Here is a 22,136-nt window from a genome sequence, read left to right as displayed (position 1 = left end):
AACAGATCTTCTTTCTTTTTTCTTCCCTAGAGGATAGCGAGTGCTGCCAGTAGAAATCAAGGCAGAATTCAAGGTTTTATTGTATCTGACTGGACCTAGATGTTCACTTAAAAAGCAGTAGATTCCTGGAAAGACGATAGACTGTTCTTCCTAATTCAAAGGCGCATAATTAAATTTGGGGCAGGAGGTGAAAAATTAAAAGTGCAAATTGTCTTAATGCAGATCAAAGGAGCGTATATGAGAATTGATGTCTAGCCTGGGAGACAGGAGTGGAAATCTAAGGATACTGGCTTTTGCTATAACTGGAGAGGTTTTTAATATATTTTATTGCATTGTTTTAATTCTGTCTTTAAATATTGTTAGCCATCCAGAGTCATGTGATTGAGATTATAATCCTAAATCAAGAACATTGTTTTAATGTCTTTCAGTTGCAATGTAGGATCATAGTTACTTGGCTTCTGTGAAACTGAACCAACAGTTCTTCCTTAATACAAAGTTTCCTTGGACTTAACAAGGAAGGGAGGAAGGAAAGAACATTTTTTTCCCCATTGCTTTGATTACTGCATCCCTGGAGTTCTGATGACACTAAAAGCGAAAGAAAGAAAGAAAGAAAGAAAGAAAGAAAGAAAGAAAGAAAGAAAGAAAGAAAGAAAGAAGGAAGGAAGGAAGGGGAAGGAAAGGAAGGAAAGGAAGGAAGGAAGGAAGGAAGGAAGGAAGGAAGGAAGGAAGGAAGGAAGGAAGGAAGGAAGGAAGGAAGGTCCAGTCTTAGTGTCAAAGAAGACAATGCGACTAGAGAACATGAAGGCATCCTTATATGCAGACATCTTGAAAAGCAAAGGCACAAAGGCTAATGAAAAGGGAACAATCCCTATAAGGAAAAGGCAGGTGCTGAGCCTTAGCCATAAAAGCCAGCTAGGTGACTTTGGGCCAGTTTCTCTCCCTAAGTCCAACTCACCTCACAGAGTTGTTGTAGTGGGGAAAATAGGAGGAGGAGGAAGTATATTGGACATGTTTATTGCCTTGAGTTATTTGTAAAAATAATAAATGAATGAATGAATGAATGAATGAATGAATGGTAACCACAGGAAGGGAGTTAAAAGAGCCAAGATGGTGGTTACAATCATGCAGACAAAACATTCATGTGACCTATACTTAAAAAATGACAGGGTATTGATTGCACACCTGTGGTTGCCACCTCAACTCTTTTGGACTCCCTTGTGGTACAAAACTGTCCTTCTGCTGCATTAACTGAAAACAGAATTCTTCCTGCACACAACCCCTGAAGCCTGGAATGTAACCCTTCCAAAGGTTTCCACTTGACATTTTTAACAGAAGGGGGAAACATTAATTACACAGAAAGTAATTAAGTACAGTTAATACAAAGTTTTGCATATGTTTAAATGTCAGTGAAAACAAAGCCAATAGATCTTTATCCAGGCTTCTCAAATTTCTTTGCCCTGCTTTATCAGCTCTTTGGAACAAGGTCCTTAGTATTCTTCTCAAAGGCCAGGCGAGGACATCTGATCAAAAATGTTGGGTCTCTCAGTTACTGGCATGCCAGTCAGATTAATGTGAATGTTAATTTTCTCAGTGCAGCTATGAAATTGTCTGGTATAATTGGATCATAAAGGTAGCAAAGAACTCAGGCTTAAAATATGAAGAAAGGGTTGTGGGGAGGTACTTAATGTCTCCACAAATCCCAGCTCTGGCACTCATGCACCTTTTAGCCTCCTAACTCCTGGATGAAGGAGAAAAAAATATGGTTCACTGGGCCAATCCATTCAGCATTACTGAATCCATCAGCGTCAAGAGGGTTTGGTGAGGCAGTTTTTTTAAAAAAAATCATGTTATGTATTTTCAAAATAGGTATATGCATTTAAATGGAGAGGATTGGGATTTTATGAATTTGTAGCAGAGCTGACATTTGATCTGCTGATTTCTGACTGTAGAAAACTCTTGATGGGAGATGAATCTTATTATTCACATCATAAAGCATGTACACTTGTACACTCCCCCACCGAGTCACACGAAATTTGGAAGATAAAGGTATTCATTTTTCTTGACACTGGCATATTTTTTTGGTCCAGGTTACCCATCAGGGGCAAGCTTCTATGGAGGCCAAGAAAACTTCTACCATCAATCAAAATATTGATAAAACAGGTAAGATATAACATACAATAGACAAGATTAAAGGATTAAAAGAAGCCCACCCAACAATCCATTCATATATGCTGGCTGCAAAATAGACCCAAAGTTAAACACTGGAAATTTCATTAAATCGTCAAGACAGATCATGCCATGAAGGTTGACTCAATGGCATTTATATTTATTTTTGTCCATTTATTAGCCTTGTTCTATTCAACAATGCATATATCCTACAGATGTGAAGAGCAATGTGTGTAAATGTTACCAATTATAAGTTAAGTGTGCTATGCCTACGTGCTGTTGGAGTTGCAATAATATGGTTTTCAGCTATTTCCATGAGGAATACAGGAAATTAAATGGAGGTAGAAGTAAAACATTAAACAGGGAGCTAAGACACAGCTTGAGATTGAGATAACTGTTAGACGAATAAAGACATCAGTATAATTCACCTTGGCTCAGAACATACATAATTCTAAGCCATGCTTTTATTGTTTGTTAGACAAGGACTGTGAACCAATTTGCACAGAATGCTAAGCCATAATGGGTCAGTTCACACTTCATTGCTAAGCTCAAAAACAAACAAAGCACAAGGCTTACCACTCTGTGTGACTCTGTTTTAAGCATATTGTTTGCTAGACAATCTTCAAAGGAAACACAGTTAACTTTCACCAGTTTAAGCAAATTCTTTTTTTTCCCTTTTTTTGTATCAGATATGTGTATTGAACAACTGAGAAGCATTTAATGATAATAGAAATTGTTATCACAATGTTAAACAGGAGTTCTATAATATGCAGGTGCCATTGTAACATTTAAAAATCACAAATTCCCCTTGCATATAGACAAATATTACAGCAGAAAATGCTCAAAGTTGGTCCAGAACATCTGAAGGGCACTTAAGGAAGTTTTTTCTGCCCATTATATTACATACAAATATTAAGAATGACAAGACTAGGCTTACCTTAAAGCAGTGGTTCTCAACCTGTGGGTCGGGACCCCATTTGGGGTCGAACGACCATTTCATGGGGGTCGCCAAACAACGCAGTCCGCCATTTTTTTTCCCCCTTTTCCTTAGCTGTGCTACTCCTTTTTATGATAGACTCTCTTGAATAGTCTAATTCTATTGGCTTTCAAAAGCCAATAGGAATTGTCGAGGCTGTCTCTGCCCTGCTGAGCCCGCCAAAAGTCCCATTCTGCAAACGGTGCTGCACCAGTTGAGTAGTCCTCGACTTACGACCGGTTGAGTAGTCCTCGACTTACGACCGGTTGGGGGTCGTGGCATTAAAAAGGTTGAGAACCACTGCCTTAAAGGTCCATCAAACATACCCCTTATCCTTATAAGAACACAGTTCCTTCAGCCTCGTTTTTATAGATTAATGTACATAATCATTAGAGCCAAGATGTGAGCTTCCTTTGCAGGAGGTTTGGTATTAGTATAAGACCTTTAGTTAGGTTTTAGTATTGCAATGGATTGAATAAATATATTTCAATCAAACATATTGCAGAATTCTGCACAGTCTTTAAAGCACTTTCTCTCTTGAAGAGAGGGAAGATAGAGACTTTTGAGCTGTGCTTTTTGATCATTTTTTTTTCATGCTGCATGATGAATTATTTTTCAAACATTGGTCTATTGTGGAACACAAGTAGAGGCCTGAGGACACACGGGATAGGAAGGAAAGTCTAACTTCAGAAGAACACAAAGCATCCCCAGGGTGACTAACCCTAATTCAACTGACTATTTTAAAAACCCATTTGGTTTTCTTGTCATGTCCTAGGAGTCAATGCATCTGTGAAAGAGGATATTCCAAAGATCTCTACACAATGTTTGAAGCAGCACTTTGAGAAAACAACCCAAGGAAAGACATTTCATTCTGGACGAGAAAATGGAACAGCTCCAAAGCAGATCAAGGTCAGAGATGGGGCAAGAGGAATTTAGCAAATAATGAATTGTTGCCACTCTGATCAGGAAGCAAAACTTTATTTTTGAGTAACTGTAACGGTAAATTAGGATAAAATATATAAAATGTATTTATATAATAGTTAGAAGGCAGTTTTTAGTGAACAAATGAATCAATAAAGCTGTTATTTAATTTCTCGCAAGACAGAGAGGGATTAGCAACTGTTCTTCCCGCCAAGACTTTACTACCGAAGTGGGCCTTCCAGAATGTGGCCTGAACTTCCAGCATCTCTCACCAACAGGGTTTGTGGGAAGTTGAAATTGGGCAATTCAGATAGCCCTCAACTTATGACTAGAATTGAAGCCATTGCTAAACAAGGTGGTTGTTGAGTTGTGCCCAATTTTATAATCTTTTTCACCATGGTTGTTAAGTGTAGTTCACTGTAGTTGTTAAGTGGATTGCACAACCATTAAGGAAATCTGACTTTCTCCATTGACTTGGCTTGTCTGAAGCCATTTGGGAAGGTTGCATAGGACGATCACATGACCTCAGGATGACACAATCATGCCATGATGCAATCATACATGTCAGTTTGCCAAGTGCCTGAATTTTTAGCACTTGAGCATAGGGATATCGCGATAGTCATAAGCACAAAGACCACACGTAAGTCACAGTGCTGTTGTAACTTTGAATGGTCACAAAATGGATGGTTGTAAGTTGAGGATTACCTGTGGCTGAAATATTGCACATTGACTGTACAACATAGTAGTGAGATCTGATGAGACAAGCTTACTTTTGATTTCTGAGAACCCAAGAATGCTGGGAATTTAGACACACCGTGACAGAGTTTGAACTGTTCCATGACATTCTTTGAATTGTCCATCCACTCTTACTTCATTGTGCCAATACTGGGGTCCTTGAGCACAGTCTTTGGAGCCAATGGGCTAGTACCTTCCCTCTCTGTCTTAAGCATAGACTTTGATCTATTCCAATCTATAAGTAGACTATTGTGCTTTAAAATATTTTTCTGTTTTGCTAAAATCTTTTCCTTGCTAGTTTACTTTGTATCCTGTTACTTTCCAGTTCTCATTAAAAAAAAGTGTAGGCCCATGACTGCTACATTTCTTACTGTGAGATTAAAAACAGAGAATAATATTATCTAAAACTAGTTTCTGCACAATCTGGTGTAGATTTCTCATACTGCTATAGTTTCAGGTGAGTCAGATCATGTATGGATCATAGAATATGTGAAATCAACTTGATGCCTCATACTGAAGGATATTTTGCAAAAGCTATGTCCAAACTCTGGTTGATTAGCTCATTATAGCACTGAGTCAACTATATGTTAGAAATCTAAAAGTATCCTCTGAAAATAAATTTAAAGGTATATTATTTTTTCTTCTAAAGATTGAAAACGGGTATCAAGAAATGGTGTGGCCTTCTGCAAATTTTCATTCTTCTGCTGAAGCTACTTCTACGAGTAGAGAACAGGGAACGTATATGGCAAGGAAAACAGAGCACACGACTGCTGCCTCAACTCCAGCCTATAACAAGTTTCCAAAGTATGGCAGTACAGAGGAATTTCCCCCTCCACCATCACCAGATTTACTACAGGTTCCCTCTGAAATGACAGAGTTTTCCCAGTCCCCTGACCCCCCTCTCTCTCCATCTAAGCAAGTTCTTCCCAAAGATTTATATTCCAGGCAAAGAAATCTTTATGAATTAAACCGTTTATACAAACACATTCACCCTGAATTAAGAAAGAATTTAGAAAAAGATTACTTCAAGGAAATTTCTGATATAGTCTCTGGTAGCAACACTGAAATGGATACCTCAGTTGTAGGAGATGTACTTCAGGCTAAACAAGTCTTTGAAAACAGAGAAAGCAGCCCTCAAAAAAGCATGAGCCCAGAAAGAGAATATTTAGAATGGGATGAGATCCTAAAGGGAGAGGTCCAATCTATGAAGTGGATTTTTGAAAACCAGCCCCTGGATTCAATAAAAGATGAATCTCCCGACCAAAACAATGTTAAAAGCATTGCAGGTCAAGAAATAATTGCGGGAGGAGATGTTAAGTATACTACCTGGATGTTTGAAACACAACCCATAGATGCACTGAGTGCAAATTTTTCAGATGATGCAGGAACAGCAGATCGAATACCAGACCTGGCCCGAGGAGATGTCCGCACAGCCACATGGATGTTTGAAACTCAGCCACTGGATTCAATGAATAAAATTCACCACGAGCAGGAAGAAGAAGAATCAAATGAAAATTTGGTCAACGAAATCACCGGTGGAGATGTCAAAACAGTGAAATATATGTTTGAAACACAGAACTTGGATAGTCTTGGGCAGCTATATTCAGTGGATGAAGCTAAGCTGTTGCAGCTCAGATCAGAACTAAAGGAGATTAAAGGTGACGTAAAGAGAAGCATAAGGCATTTTGAAACATTACCGCTGTATGTTATTAGAAACAATTTAGGTCAAATGCTAGAAATTAAAACAGTCCACAGAGAAGATCTTGAGAAAGGAGATGTCAAAACAGTCCGTTGGATGTTTGAAACTCAGCCTCTCGATGTTATCAACAAAGAGGCGGTGGAAATCAAAGTTGTCCATGGAATTTCCATGGAAGAAAACATTAAAGGTGAAGTGAGCAGGGCAAAATGGTTATTTGAAACCCAGCCTTTAGACACTATTAAAGAGTCTGAGGAATCTGCTGGAGAAAAAGAGATTGTTCTGGGCACTGATGTCTGCAGAAAATGTTGGCTGTTTGAGACTCAGCCTCTGGATACCTTAAAAGAAAATGAAAACACAAATGTTTTCCCCGCCGTAGAAATAATCGGAGGAGATGTAAATGCTACTAAACACCTATTTGAAACATTGCCCATGGATATGTTAAAAGACAGCCCAGATGTTGAAAAACTTCAAAAAATGGTTGCAACTGAGGAAGAGAAAGGCGATGTGAAGCATCAGAAATGGATTTTTGAGACGAAACCTCTTGAACTGATTAGAGAAGAGAGAAAAGAATTCATAAGAACGGTGAAACTGGAGGAAATTGACAAGGGAGATGTGAGCAGCTGTAAGCAGGCATTTGAAACGTGTTGCTTAAGCAAACATAATGACTCAAACAAAATCCAGGCTGAAGGCGTAACAAGAGGTGCCGTAAAATTTAATAAAGACATTTTCGAAACTACCCCATTATACGCTATCCAGGATAATCTTGGGAAATATCATAAAGTTAAAACAATTCGTCAAGAAGAGGTGATCCAAGGTGATGTCAGAAACTGCAGGTGGCTTTTTGAAACAAGACCTATCGACCAGTTTGATGAGAGTATTGAGAAAATTGAGATTATCAAAGGGATAACCTCCAAAGAAGTACAGTCGGGTGATGTGAAAACAGCAAAATGGCTGTTTGAAACGCAGCCTCTAGACTCCATTAAATATTTTAGCAATGTAGAAGAGGAAGAAAGCAAGCCACAGACGGAGGCTACGGAAGTGGTCAAAGGGGATGTCAGGATGTGCAAGTGGTTATTTGAAACTCAGCCAATGGAATCTCTGTATGAGAAAGAGACAACAGTAACAAACACTGATGAAATGCAGAGAGGAGATGTGAAAACATGTACCTTGCTATTTGAAACACAATCTCTTGATGCAATAGGGGTAGAATCAGAAACAGCTAATAAGCTACACACAGTTGAGCAAGAGGATATTCAAGGCAGTGATGTCCGCACAGCGTGTTTCCTTTTTGAGACGGAAAAGCTAGAAAATATACAAGGAGAGGAAGACAAAGAACTCAAGCAAATTGTGGAAATTGATATCCAGCCTGGTGATGTCTCTACCATGAAATATAAATTTGAGACGCAACCATTAGACTCACTCAGTATCAACTCAGAAGAAGTTCTGAACAAAATTAAAACCATACAAAGTGAAGATATACAAAAAGGAAATGTTTTGCATTGTTGTTGGCTTTTCGAGAATCGGTCCCTAGGTGAGATTTCAGAGGACAAAGAAGAAAGGACCTCTGCCCAAACTATTACAGATGTACAAGATGGGCATGTGAAAAATGGTTGTTTCATCTTCGAGACGTTTTCTCTGGACCAGATTAAAGATGAAGAATCCGTGGATGAAAGTATCAAGAAAACCATAAACCAAGAAGAAATAACAAAGGGGGACGTGAAAAGCTACAAAATGCTTTTTGAGACCCAGCCACTTTATGCAATTCAGGACACAGAAGGATATTATCACGAAGTGACTACAGTTAGGAAGGAAGAAGTTATCCATGGAGATGTACGTGGAACCCGGTGGCTATTTGAAACGAAGCCTTTAGGCTCAATAAACAAGTCTGAAAATGTGTATGTTATAAAATCAGTCACCCAGGAAGATATCCAGAAAGGAAATGTTAGCTCAGTTAGGTACCGATTTGAAACACAGTCATTGGATATGATTTCAGATGAGGAGAAGTTCATTGTTCCCACCGTTAACAGTGTCCAGGGTGGCAATGTGAAAGCCAACAAGAAATTATTTGAATCCGAAGAAACCCAGGGAGACAAGTATGTAAGAACAGTGAATGTCAGCGAAATACAACAAGGCAATGTGAAAACATGTACTTGGCTATTTGAAACACACACTATTGATGAAATTAGAGGGGAAGATTCAGAATATAAAGACATCCAGACAGTAACGAGGGAAGAAGTTCAGGAGGGGGATGTTCAGCATGCAGTATGGCTCTTTGAAAACCAGCCTCTGGATTCCATTAAGGAAAATGAGGAAACTGATACAAAAATAGATAAGGAGGAAATTCCACAGGCTGACGTGAAAACCACCACGTGGCTTTTTGAAACCACACCTTTCCATGAATTTAATGAAAGTAGAATTGAAAAGGAAGAAATTGTAGGAAAAAGTGTGAAAGAAACTTTAAAGGAACTTTATTCACAGAAAGTGGTAGAAACTCATGGAATTATCTTGGAGGCAGATGAAATTGGAGATGTCCGCATGGCAAAATATAAGTTGATGAATCAGGAAGCTCCTGAAATACAAAAGGAAGAGATTATTAAAGGAGACTTAGCCAGCATCATGATTAACCTCCTGTCCAAACAAAGTTCTCTGGAAAGAGAAACTAAAGTAAATGAAGATGAAAAAGGCAACGTAAATTTGACCAAAAAGCAACTGATGAATAGCTCAACAGCTGTGCGTGTTGAAAAAGAAGAGGTAGTGAGAGGTGATATACAGCAAGCCATTAAAAAACTGTTTAATAAGGATCGTTCTGTAAAACGTGGGATTTTAATTCAGGAAAGCGAAAGGGGGGATATTAATATGACAATCTATTCTCTCTTCCACAAAAAAGAAAGCAATAAAGTTGAACAAGGTGAAGTTATGGGCGGTGATGTAAAGCGTACAATTCACAGTCTTCTCTCTTCTGTGATGAATCATGAAATATCAGAAAGACCTAAAATAGATGATTCAGAAAGGGGCAATGTTCAGTTTTTTACAACTTGCATAGAAGCTGGAGCTTTGGACTGTTTGAAATTACTCCAGTCAGAGACAAATGAAACATTTGCAAGCAAAAATCAAGATGAGGAAGAGGAAATAATGGGTGGAGATGTTGAAGGCACTAAATTATTACTAAAGAAAAAGAAGTCTCAAATACAGCGGACAGTTAATGAAGCTGACATAATTCCTGGTGATGTCTGTAATGCCCTTAAGATCTTTACGACTGAGGCACAAAATACATCTTGTCATGTAGACCAAGAAGAAATTATAAAAGGTGATCTGAAGACAACTTTAAATTCTTTAAGTCAGGCTATTAATCAGACCGCTGTTGCAGAGAAGGAAGAAATTGCAAAAGCTGACATCCATGCAATTTTGAAGTCTCTTCAAGAATCAGTTTATCAACCAAGAGAAACAGAAAAACCAGAGGTCATTATTCCTGGTGATATTAAACAGACCATTGAATCTCTGGAGAAAGCAATAGAAACAAAAAATGAAGTCTTAAGAGAAGAGGTTGTCCAAAATGACCTTGAAACTACACTAAGATCTTTAAAAGCAGTTCAGCAATCTTCCAAGGAAACAGACAAAGAAGTAGTCAGAGGCAATACTCAAACTGCTATAGAGAGCTTGCTGGATACCTCTGAAAAAACAAAATCAAGGCAATGCCAAAGATTCACAGAGGCAGAGGCAAAACAAAGTAATGAAATGCTGATGAAGCCATCTCAACAATTAGTTCAGAATAAAGTCAATCCAACTGAACGCTTAAAAAGCAATAATACATTTCTTCAGAAGGAAGCGATGTCCCAAAAGAAGAGTTTTCTCATAGAAGATGCCAAAGCAATCCATTTGGATCAGAGATGGAACACCAAGAGCCATGAGATGGAGAAAAAAAATATGAAGGCCTTATCTAAATCTCAGCACAAAGTCACCGAAAAAGCAGATACGTCTGTAGATAAAGTCACAGCAAAGAGACACAGAGATCAGTATGTGATTGATCAATCTACTTTTTGTAATAACGCTGAGAAGAATGAAAGATCAGAGAAATCAGAGGCAAGCAGAATCTTGATGAAGGGCCATTCAACCAATGACATGCAGGCTGCAAAACAAATGACGGGAAAGAAACAAAACATCTTTCATGAATATAAAGATGAAAAATATGTTGATGTGAGAAGTCAGGGTGAGACGAAAGCAAAATCAGTCCAGCCAACATGGGATCACCAGAGCTTCAATTACAGAGGGACCCCGGAACAACTGATCAACCAGTCAACTGGCCTGATTTCCAAAGCAGCTGGTCATCTTGAAACAAAAGAGGTGCAACAAGACAGAAAGCAATCTCAGCATTCAAAGGAGGTTTGCAGAGGGAAGAAAAATAATGTTATGGCAAGCCAAGCTCAGGTTTCCATGGCATCAGAGCAGAATGTAAAAACCAATCAAAAAGTCAGAGTCACACAGGAAATACACAAGCAATTTAAAGAAGCTGAAAGGAAGCAAAAGTGGAGTGAGAAATCCATTTTGAAGTACTCAGGAAAATCTAAAGTTGAAGGTGCTGATGAAGACTTGAGGGTTCAGGTGAAAAATCCTGGGAATCCATACAGGAATCCTAAAGGCTCTGATAGGTCAGAAATTGATTCTCCACCACCTCCTCCACCACCACCTCCACCTACACTTCCACTGACTTCATCTGAAGTTGACTTTCCTTTGCCGCCCCCACCCCCTCATTTATTGATGCCTTGTAATAGACAGAGATTTCCTTCTCCACCATCACCATCAAATGAAGGGGTTAAGACAGAGCATGAGAGTTTTCCTCCTCCACCGCCCACTACAGAAGAGAAATATGACGATGAATTGACATCTCATCTGCCTCCCCCACCTCTCCCTCAGCCGAAAGATCATTTCTTCAAAAGCCTAGACAAATCAGTTCAATCTCAGGACAAGATCCCATACAACACAAAACATCTTCAGACGGAAGTTATAAAAGAATTAGAAGCGAGGCAGTGCAAAGCTTCTAGAAAAATGCAACCAAGGATTATTCAGATGCCCAAAGAGGTTGATAAGGCAAATACCATGGAAGAAAGGACAGAATGCTCAGTTACGGAAACTATCGGTCTGGAAGTGTCACCATCAAATAAGACATTTCCACATTTTAGGTCTCCTTCTCTTCCAGCAGAGGCAACACAAGCATCACCTAAGCCTAATGTACGGAAATTTAAAACTCCCTTAATGATTGCAGAAGAAAAATACAAACTGCAAAAGGAACAGATGGAACAAAAACAAGCCAAGGATGTTTGTCAACTACATGTAAGAAGGAACAGTGAAACATGGGGGAGATTAGCTCAGGCAGAGTCAGAAGGTGGCCTGCCAGTGCCAAAATCATATAAACAGGATGAAATCACTCGGTCGTTGCCCTCTGAAGTTCCAGCTACACCTACTGAGCCTGAATGCCAAAGAAAGCCTCAAGTCACCAACTCAGAGGCTGATGACCTACAGCCCTTAGCAAAACAATCAATGGCTGAACAGTCTCAAAACGTTTCAAAGTGCTCGGCAGAAGAACACCTCAGGAAAAAAGCAGTCCATGAATCACAACATCTTATAAAACAGAGTGTATCTTCTGAAAAAGCACAGACCCACCAAGAACATGTAATAAGCAAGAAAGAGCAGCACCAAAAAGAACAGTTGCATGTGTCAAGTAATAAAGCGGTATGCCCTTCTTTCAAAGTTAGAACCATCCAGGATCCCGCTTGTGATCACACCTTACCTAAAGACCAGAGGGATTCCACGATTTATAAAAAGCAAGAGGGATCAAGTGTGCATGGGGTTCTGAAGCAACCAGTTCAAGAAAAACAGAAAGAAAAGATAAGTAAGAAAAGCGCTGCAGGTAATTGTATGAAAATGGATGGGAAAACCCACATGGAAAAAACACTTTATAAATACACAGAAGGCAGACAAGAAATAGGGGATAAAGAATCCAGTGGAATGAAACAGAGATTAATTCAAAGAAAGGAAACGGAGAAGGACAACATGAAACAAGAAAAACATTCTTTAGCTATGGAAGGAAAGGAAAGCCAGGTAATTGCTAACCTCAAAGAAGAGAAAGGAATAATTCAAAGAAAAGAACAATCGGCTAGCAGTAAATCAGAAAAAATGGTTAAGCAAAAAATAATCAATATACATAACAAATTTCAGACTGTGCATTCTAAACCAGAACCAACTTTTGTTTTGGAGACAAATGTTCAGAATAAAAACCTGTCTCAGGAAAAAAATAATCTACAAGGACAGGGAGAATATATCTTGGAAATTACCCCAGAACAGAAAAAAAGCCCTCATAAAACACCAGAGCCAAAAAAACAGCTTGTGCAAGAAAAAATGCTACCATCTAGTTTATCAAGAGGATCCCTGCAGAAAAGTGAGAAAAACTCAGTAGACATATTAGAATTGTTGAGGAAACGGGAGGAGATACAACAGCTGTTGTCCAGATTGAAAGAATTTGAGATGGAACCAAGTAAAAATGGGATGAAAACATTCCAGGTGTTCTTAAGTGTTATTCCAGAATGGCTGGTAGAACAAGAAAAGAAGCAAGACTTAAGTTACATTGCACAGGAAGACAGTGTTGAAAAGATGAGAGAAGAGTTGTTGGTTATTAAAGATCAAGCCTCCAAAATACTTCACTCATGTGAAGATGCAATCCAAGCAGCCATGATTTCAACAAATTCCCTGAAATGTAAAAAAAATGTTCATAGCACTGGAGGATCAAAACAGAAAATAGCTAAAGTGACTATTGGATCCAGCAGAAAAGATTCACAGAAGACTAAAGAAATGTCCAAAGATACCATGGTACACGAAAAAGTAAAAGAGAAAGTCAACGAAAACAGATTTTCAGAAATCAGAACTTCTTCACCATCTCTAAGAACTCGAGCACCTTCACCTACTTACATCACAATTGAATCTAGATGTATTGAATCTCCTTTCAGGGATTTATTATCTCCAGTCCAAAGAGAAAGCCCTCCAGTTCCACCATCACCCCCACCAAGATCTACTACCCCAACATCTAAGATACAACAGTCATCTGCCCGTTCTGAGCAGCTTGCAAAACTTAAAGACACTACAGTAAAACTATCTCAAGGGGCAATCCCAAATAGATCAGTAACTCCAATTCCTTTTGTGGAGAAAAGGTCAGAGATTGTTAAATCTCCTGCAACCCTCCGTCGGCAAATCAAGATTGATACACGTCAACCTGACGTTTGCAAAGTACCATTTGCAAATGACACACATGTAACTGCAGAGGCAGTGAAGAAAGTCCACGAAATGCATGAAGAATCCCAAGTAAATCAAATGTACATCTCTCAAAAGGGTGGGAGCATTCCAGAAGAGCCCCATGGACAAAGTGTAGGTTCTATTTCCATTGCACATTGCTTTGAGGTACCTAAGGCTGGTCCTAAAGGGCTTAGGCATAGGTATGAAGCATCTGACCAGGTGATTCACATAAGGAAGGAGCCAGACCTACCTGAAACATTTGGCAGTGAATATAAAACAGATACAATGTCACAGACTTTCAATGATCAGACATTAAGTGAGGGAAAATCCAAGAACAAATACATTGAAAATGGTACAATGAGTGACAAGTCAAAGGAAGTGAGGTGTAGGTCGAGAAAGGGACGACTTAGCCAAACTTCCCAAGAGCAAGTCAACACAATAAATAATTTCCAAAAATCTCCTGGAAAGCATCAAAGAGAATCAAAGGAAACCGACTCTAAGAAGCAAAACCAGCGTGCCATTAAAGAGCATTCTTGTGAACCCAGGGCGTGCTTTGATGTGAAGTCCCCCATGGAATGCTCCTATGGCATGGAGTCTTTTGAGAACATGGTCACTGAATCTAGAACCGCAACCTCCACCGCCCAGAGCACAGATGGGACTAAGTCAGGATTTGGCTTCAAACGGGCACCTCCAACCTACGAAGATGTAATCTCAGGGCATATCTTAGATATTTCTGCTCCCGATTCACCAGAAGATCTTTTAAGAAATTTTCAGAAGACTTGGCAGGAAAGTGAGAGAGTGTTTCAAAGCCTCGGCTACACTATGTCAGAAGCTACTGAAGCAGAAGTGAGAAGTAGTTTCCACGAGGAAGCAGAGTTTATCAGTGGTAAATAAGCATGCGATGTGTGAAGGAAGCTTTTAGCGTGTGCACCACGGCAATAAAACATTTTGTACAATTAAAATGCAGTTGGAAGGAGAAAGTAACATAACTGCAGCTAACACTTCTTTACCTCCCCTTCTCTCTTTGCTCTCTCCCAGAAATCTCTATTCCCTTTCTAAAAGCATGTGCTTACTATATGTGCTGGGCATGTGGCTAACCAATACTGAGGGTTTGAAGTGTGGTCTCCCAAGGTAAAAGCTATATTTCAATTTTACTGATAAAATAATTTTCCTGAATTTTAATTAAAAGAACTAATATCTCACAAAATATATTTTATAGAAATTGTGTTGCTTCGCTCAAGTTAAAAACCTATATGCTATGGTTGTGTTGTTGTTGTTGTTGTTGCTGTTGTAGAACTGCATGAGGCCCTTTGAGCAAATGCAGCATATTTTTTAAAAGTGCCATTTTTATGTAACACTTGTTCATTTTATAGGACAGAATCACTTCTTTTAGAACAGAGCCTTTTAAACTGGGGTGAGGGTTTGTGTGTGACAACTGAAACAATTGTTCCAGGCTCTGCACATAGAGTGGATTGCAATCCAAAGTGCTATTTACCAGTTGAAATAAATTATATTTATTGGGTGGTTATAATATTTTACTTGCACACCGAAGACCAAAGGACAATCAGAAATTGTTCTGAAGGCATTGAGAGTAGTGAAAATAATTAAATTATAGCGGTAACAGAAGTTATATTTGTAGGAATGTTTGAATTTCTGCACACTATGGTCAAGTCTAATCATGTACAGGTAGGCCTTGCTTGGCAACTACAACTGGAACCAGTAACTTGTTTGCTAAATGAGGTAGTTGCTAAATGAAAAGTTATGTGACCGTGACAGGCAAACGACCTTATTTTCCCTTAGATGTGGTCACTAAACAAAAAAAAAAAAATCACATGACTACAATTTATGACTTTACTTCTGCTTCTATTTTAACTCTGTCACAAACTGGTTGTGAGGCAGAAAAATGATGAGCATACAATGTCTAGTTTAATGAAAAGAAGGACTAGGGTTAACATGATAGCAGTGTTCCAATATCTCAGGGGTTGCAGCAAAGAAGAGGGAGTCAAGCTATTCTCCAAAGCACCTGAAGGCAGGATGGGAAGCAATGGATGGAAACTGACCAAAGAGAGAAGCAACCTAGAACTGAGGAGAAACTTCCTGACAATCAGAACATCAGTGGAATGATTTGGCTCCAAAAGTTGTGGGTGCTCCACCACTGGAAGTTTTTAAGAAGAGACTGGACAATCATTTGTCTGAAATAATATAGGGTTTCCTGCTTGAGCAGGGGGTTGGATTAAAAGGCCTCCAAGGTCCCTTCCAACTCTATTATTCTGTAATGTTGTGATGGTCATAAATGAAAGGATTGGTCACAAAGCTATTTTTTAGTACCATTGTAAATTGTAAGGTTACCTCTGTAAAAAAAAAAAATAACAGATGACTCTCATAAATTGCAAATGGAACAAAGTAAGATTTTACCCCTTCTCCTTTTCCCTCCTGCCCATTAGGTCTCCCTGCAGGGCACAAAATTTTTCTTGAAAATTGTGAACTGGCACCTAGAAAGTAGGTTTGAAGAGAATTTTGCCAGAATAAAAATGTGTATCTGAAACTCTATGTCCTAACCATGCTTGGGAAAACTGGAAAATTTCTTTGAGAACTGGAGATAATTTCTTCTGGATTTCCTTTGATTTCCCCCTACCCCCCCCCCCCCAAGATTTTAGTGAAAAATTTTAGCTACTGGCTTTAATCTCCCAGAGTGCCTCTGGCATGATTTTAATCTGAGGCACTGTGGGAAAGTGGAATAGCCAGTTTGATTTAGTGGCTAAGGTACCAAGCTAGCAACCAGGAGACAATGAATTCTAAGCCTAATGTAGTCTAGACTGTGAGTTCTAGAAAATAAAAATAAAATGATGTTGTGGATCAGGGCTCTTCTTGGAAAAGTACTCACAAACAATAGCAGGGAGCACTCTGAAAAGTAGAATGGTGCTGGAAGCTATCTCTCCGATTACGTTCAAAATTCTTCATCTCCATCATCTCCGATTACCTTCAAAATCCACCATCTGCAGCTTCAGCCATGGAGAGTAGAAGAATAAAATCTTGGTCAGTGCAAAACGAACCGATTTCCTTGAAGGTATAAAAAACTCAAACAGCAGATTCATTTATAAACAGGGTAGAAATCTCATTACCCACACAAAAGATCAACAGTGCTGTTGTCATGAGCCCAGTCCATGGAAGACTGGTCTTGTTCCCCCAAAGTGAATTGCATTTTAAGAAATCTGCATTATTGTTCAATACTGTGGATTCAGTCCTTTAAAAATGCTTTCTGTTCTTCCTGTACATAATCAAACTTGCAGTGAAATAGAAGCATTTCCATTGTGAATAGGAAGACAGAGAGGATGTGTTTCCAATGGGAAAATGTCACAAGCCTTCATTGCAACGGAAATGTAAAAATAGAAAGAAAGCATGAGTCATTCGTGCATTCATTTACCTTCACTTTATTGAAAATATTAAAGTGTCTTCAAATAAATATAAAAGTCCAGCATTAGTCGAAACAAAGAATTTATTTCATGGTAATGTGACTCACAGGAAGCTTAAGGGTTCATTATTTAGGAGTGAAGGTTCTCAGGTTTCTTAATAATATTGCAACTTTTTGTGCATAGCCTGAAGAAAAGAAATATAACAATATATAGCACTGACATCATCTCATTTATTTCCAGAAACTGCAACTTCAGGGAAAGGAAACATGCCTACTTTGTCAAAAGAGAGTTTATCCAATGGAGTGCCTAGTGGCCGACAAGCAGATTTTCCATAAATCATGTTTTCGGTGTCACCATTGCGGTAGCAAATTAAGGTAAGATGGTGTGAGCAATTAAAATGTTAACATTCATGAATGTTATTTCAGTTGAATGAATGAATGACACTTGAGATGTTGAAAACAAATCAATATTTTTAGTGGTGCCACTAAACTCTATCCCCCGAAAGACTGTGTTGGATCACTTAACTTCTGCTTTGTCAGAGCATGAAATAGGGGAGACATGATAGCAGTATTCCAGTATCTGAAGGGCTGCCACAAGGAAGAGGAGGTTACGTTGTTCACCAGAGCACCCGAGGGAAAGACGAGAAACAATGGTTGGAAACTGATCAAAGAGAGAAGCAACCTGTAATTAAGGAGAAACTTCCTGACAGTGAGGACAATTAACCAGCGGAACAGCTTGCCTCCAGGAATAGAATAGAATAGAATAGAATAGAATAGAATAGAATAGAATAGAATAGAATAGAATAGAATAGAATAGAACTGGAACTGGGATGGGATGGAATGGAATGGAATAGATCTGGAAGAGACTTTGGAGGTCTTCTAGTCTAGCCCCCTGCTCAAGCAGGAGAACCGATATCGTCTCAGACAGGTAAATGTCTAGTCTCTTCTTAAAAATCTCTAGTGATGGAGCACACAGGATTTCTGGGGGTAAGCTGTTCCACTGGCTGATTGTCCTCACTGTCAGGAAGTTTCTCCTTAATTCCAGGTTGCTTCTCTCTTTGATCAGTTTCCAATCATTGTTTCTCGTCCTTCCATCCGGTGCTTTGGTGAACAACCTGGCTACCTTGTGGCAGCCCCTCAGATACTGGAACACAGCTATCATGTCTCCCCTATTTCTTATTTTCTTTAGACTAGCCAAAACCCAAGTCCTGCAGCCGTTCTTTGTATGTTTTAGTCTCCAGGCCTTTTATCATCTTAGTTGCTCTTCTCTGATTTTTTTCCAAACCCTCAGCATCTTTTTTGTGATATGGTGACCAAAATTGGCTGCAGTATTCAAGGTGTGGTCTTACTAGGGTTTTATAAAGCAGTAATAATACTTCATGTGATCTTGATCCTATGCCTCTGTTTATACAACCCAGGATTGTATTAGCTTTTTTGGTTGCTGCTGCACACATTAGAAAACTTGGGGTTTTTTTTATAGATATTTCATTATCAAACTAGGTAATGTCATCAGTGCTTGAAGGGAATGGGGTTTGCCCTTATTTTTATTTACTAGTGGCCTGCCCTATCAGTATTGGTGGGAATGTCCTTGGTGCTTCCTTCACTAGGCTGTTGTTTACTGTTACCTTGTTAGTCTGCTTTGGTAAGGTTAATTGATTTTCCTATTGAATGGGATGGCTGATTTGTCTGAGTGCCAGGCCTCCACGAATTCTCTGGTGTTTGGGGACTTGGCTTGGTCTAGAATGCTCAGTTTCCCAGTTGACGCCATGGTTGACTCTGTCCATGTGTTGTGAAATTAAGAAGTTTTTATTGTGTCTTCTGACTGCAGATGATTGCAGATGATTGTCTTAAAAAATGAGCAGAAATTAACACTATGATTAACCCTAGACCAACAATCAAGAAGTAAACAATACCCAATCGAGGAGCTACAAATACAGACAAATAAGCTAACAGTAAACAGCCTAATCAAGGAACTACCAAGATTAATCCCACTGACAGAGCAAGCCACTAATATTAAAAATAAGAACAAACCCCACACCTTTCTAGCACTGTTGTTACCTAGTTAGGTAATGAAACATCTGCAAGAAAACCACCAAGCTCAGAGAGCACTAAAGACCCCATACTTTAGTCCTGAGCTACAAATAGTCTATTCTATTGGAACTTCTTTTTAATTTCCACAATGAATAGAAAATGTTGAGCATGTAGCAATTCTGTTAAAATCATGGAGCTACACAGAATTGATCCTCCAGCTGTCAAATTTATAACTAACTTTCAAAATATTTTGCTTTAAAATACACTAAGAAAAAGACTTCTTTGATCTATTCTGTGCTACTTATTTCATGAAGAGTGAAATTAAGCATTTAAAGCCCAATCTTAAAAGTGCACAATTTGGAGTTAGATTAAATCATATGCTGAGCAATCCCATAAATATTCATCATGGCTTAAATCCAACATATGACTAAGTATTGATCTAACAATATTATTTAATTTATTGGTATAATATGGAAAGAGAGAGAGGGGGGGAGAGAGAAATATATTTATAAATACTACAATTACAATTAATTACAGCTAAAACGTTCTTGGACTGTTTATGATTGAAAAATACTCTAAAACATTTTTTCTTTGATTTGACAGCTTAGGAAATTATGCTTCTCTCCATGGTAAAATATATTGCAAACCACATTTTAAGCAACTTTTCAAATCCAAAGGAAATTACGATGAAGGCTTCGGACACAAGCAACATAAAGAATTATGGATTTCCAAAAATCAGAAAGGCCCTATTAGTTGTGCTCCTGCTAAAGAAGTTCATAAATCCATATCAAAAGTGAATAAAACAACTGCTCATATGCAGCTTGCTGGCAATCCACAAGTCCATTGTGAAACTATGAATGATAATTTAAAACAGAATACAGAGAGGGGCAAATTAAACATTATGTGGCCTCCGTCTATAGAAACTCCCAAAAATTCACTCTCAAGTGACATGGTTACAGTAAATAAACCAAAATGGCCCCCTGAAATTTCTGAATATGAGACTGACAGAATTAATACGAATCTTTTTGTGGGTGACACAAGCCAACAACAGTTCGCAAATGGTAATAGCCATCTACATTCAGACAACCATTCCTCTCCCACTCCTGTGCCTAAGGAAGAGGAACCTACTAATGTTATGACAGCAAAGACATGCAGTGACGAGAATGGAATCATGCAAAAGAGAGCAGATGTGGCTAATGACTCAGAGAAGGAAAAAGCAAGTGAAAGCAATGATAAGGTGGTCGTGCAAAGTACTAACAAGGAGAAAGATGGAGAAAATAATGAAACTAATGTTGCTGAAGTTATACCAGTTACAAACACTGATGATGATGATGATGATGAATGGCAGAGTAATCAAAACAGTACTATGAATAATAACAACAACAATAACAATGATAATAATGGCTTTCAAACTACTTTTCCACATCACAAACTCTATAGTCAGGGAACATCATTCGAGGATGGTCCCACTTACAGTAGTGGGTCAGGAAAAGAATCCTGCCTCCCAATCTACATTTGAAAGACTAGAAAGATGTGAGGTAAATTCAGAGGTGCTCTACATACCTGACTCGGAAGTCGGCTTTTCCACAGAGGTTTTCAATCTCACAGACATTGAAGAAAGCATCAAAGGAGAGCATTTCATTACCTCAGAGAGTCTTATTCGGCAGAAAAATGAAGATGCCCATTGTGAAAAACAATGCATTAACAACAAAGTCATTTTAAAGGAAGTGAATGTTGCAGTATTTCCTTTTGAAGGCAAATTACCAGATAGTACAGAATCAATGAAATATGTCAAAACATTAGGTGCTATTTCTTGTGATCAAGCGGCAACAGAATTTTTACCGGGAAATGACAGAATTGGTCTATTTGGCTCTATAGCCCCAACCGAAAATGTTGATGTTCCACGTTCTGAAGACTGCATGGATTACCATAGTACAATTTGTCAGCGTGAAGGAAAGGAATGCAAAAAGATGAAAGTGGATATTTAGATTTGCTGAGCTTAAATGATAGAGTTGTTTTGTCATCTCAAAAAGAACAAATCAGATTAGGCCACCCAAGTAAATGTGAGCAAATTTAAAAAAGCTGTCAGAATGACGATCATTAATATGTGCCCTTGGACTGACCAAAGCAAATTGGTAATTTTCTTTGAAGAATTGGTTAAAAACTTATGTATCTTTAATTTGTGGAATATATATTTTCAATCTAGTTACCTACCAGAATTTTGAAAGAAATAATTATCTACATTTGTACTGGAAAACATGCTTGAACTTAATTTGCTTAAAATTCATTAGAATCTATGTATATCTAGAGTCATTTCATATATATTTGAAAGATACATACCTGTACTTTTATTTTCCTTTATAGTTATTAAGGATTACTTCATAGGTGTATGCAAGTCACCTTTCAGGGAGTAAAATGAAAAGTATATTTTTAAGATGACGAAGCGTAAATAAAATCTGTGAGCATTTCCATTCCCATTACATATGGAAGCCATCACTTAGAATTGCAGCCAAGTGATGAACATTTATCTACTCTTTGAAAACAAGCTGTAAGATTCTCTTATTACTGCACTATTTCAGTGTTATGCTTTAACCATTGTAATGAATTCAGAGATTATGCACCTGGTGTGCTCTAAGCGCTAGACAAATATTTCTAAAATTATTTTTTCACCTACTGTTTTACTGTAACAAAGCTGTTCTATGATATAGTAAGTACATTAGGGTTTTTTGTTTTTTTTTTTTAGCTTATAAGCATTACACCCTTTTTTTCCAAGAAATATTGAAATACAAGTATTCAATTGAACTAAATGATCAAAATGCACTATAGTTCCCTCACCATTTATGAATTATAGTCTTTATTTTTTGTTTTCCTAGAGTACATTTGCCTTGAACGTTTTCAGGCCATGTAACATGCAC

General features: G+C 38.3%; 1 protein-coding gene across 1 annotated transcript in view; it reads left to right on the top strand.

Moving 5' to 3' along the window:
• XIRP2 (xin actin binding repeat containing 2) overlaps window positions 1–19,962 on the top strand; it is a 72,519-nt gene extending 52,557 nt beyond the window's left edge. Inside the window, exons 4-8 of the mRNA XM_039365404.1 lie at window positions 2,088–2,160; window positions 3,918–4,051; window positions 5,448–14,664; window positions 17,432–17,565; window positions 19,825–19,962. Coding sequence (XP_039221338.1) covers window positions 2,088–2,160; window positions 3,918–4,051; window positions 5,448–14,664; window positions 17,432–17,526 — 9,519 coding nt within the window. The 3' untranslated portion in view covers window positions 17,527–17,565; window positions 19,825–19,962. The remainder of the gene's footprint in view (window positions 1–2,087; window positions 2,161–3,917; window positions 4,052–5,447; window positions 14,665–17,431; window positions 17,566–19,824) is intronic.
• Window positions 19,963–22,136: the final 2,174 nt, after the last annotated feature.

Source organism: Crotalus tigris, unplaced genomic scaffold (assembly GCF_016545835.1).
Source record: "Crotalus tigris isolate CLP2741 ecotype Arizona unplaced genomic scaffold, ASM1654583v1 scf7180000020074.1721668, whole genome shotgun sequence".
Classification (NCBI taxonomy): Eukaryota; Metazoa; Chordata; class Lepidosauria; order Squamata; family Viperidae; genus Crotalus; species Crotalus tigris.
The sequence above is the reverse complement of the archived record's forward strand: the minus strand, read 5'-3'. Positions and strand labels throughout refer to the sequence as shown.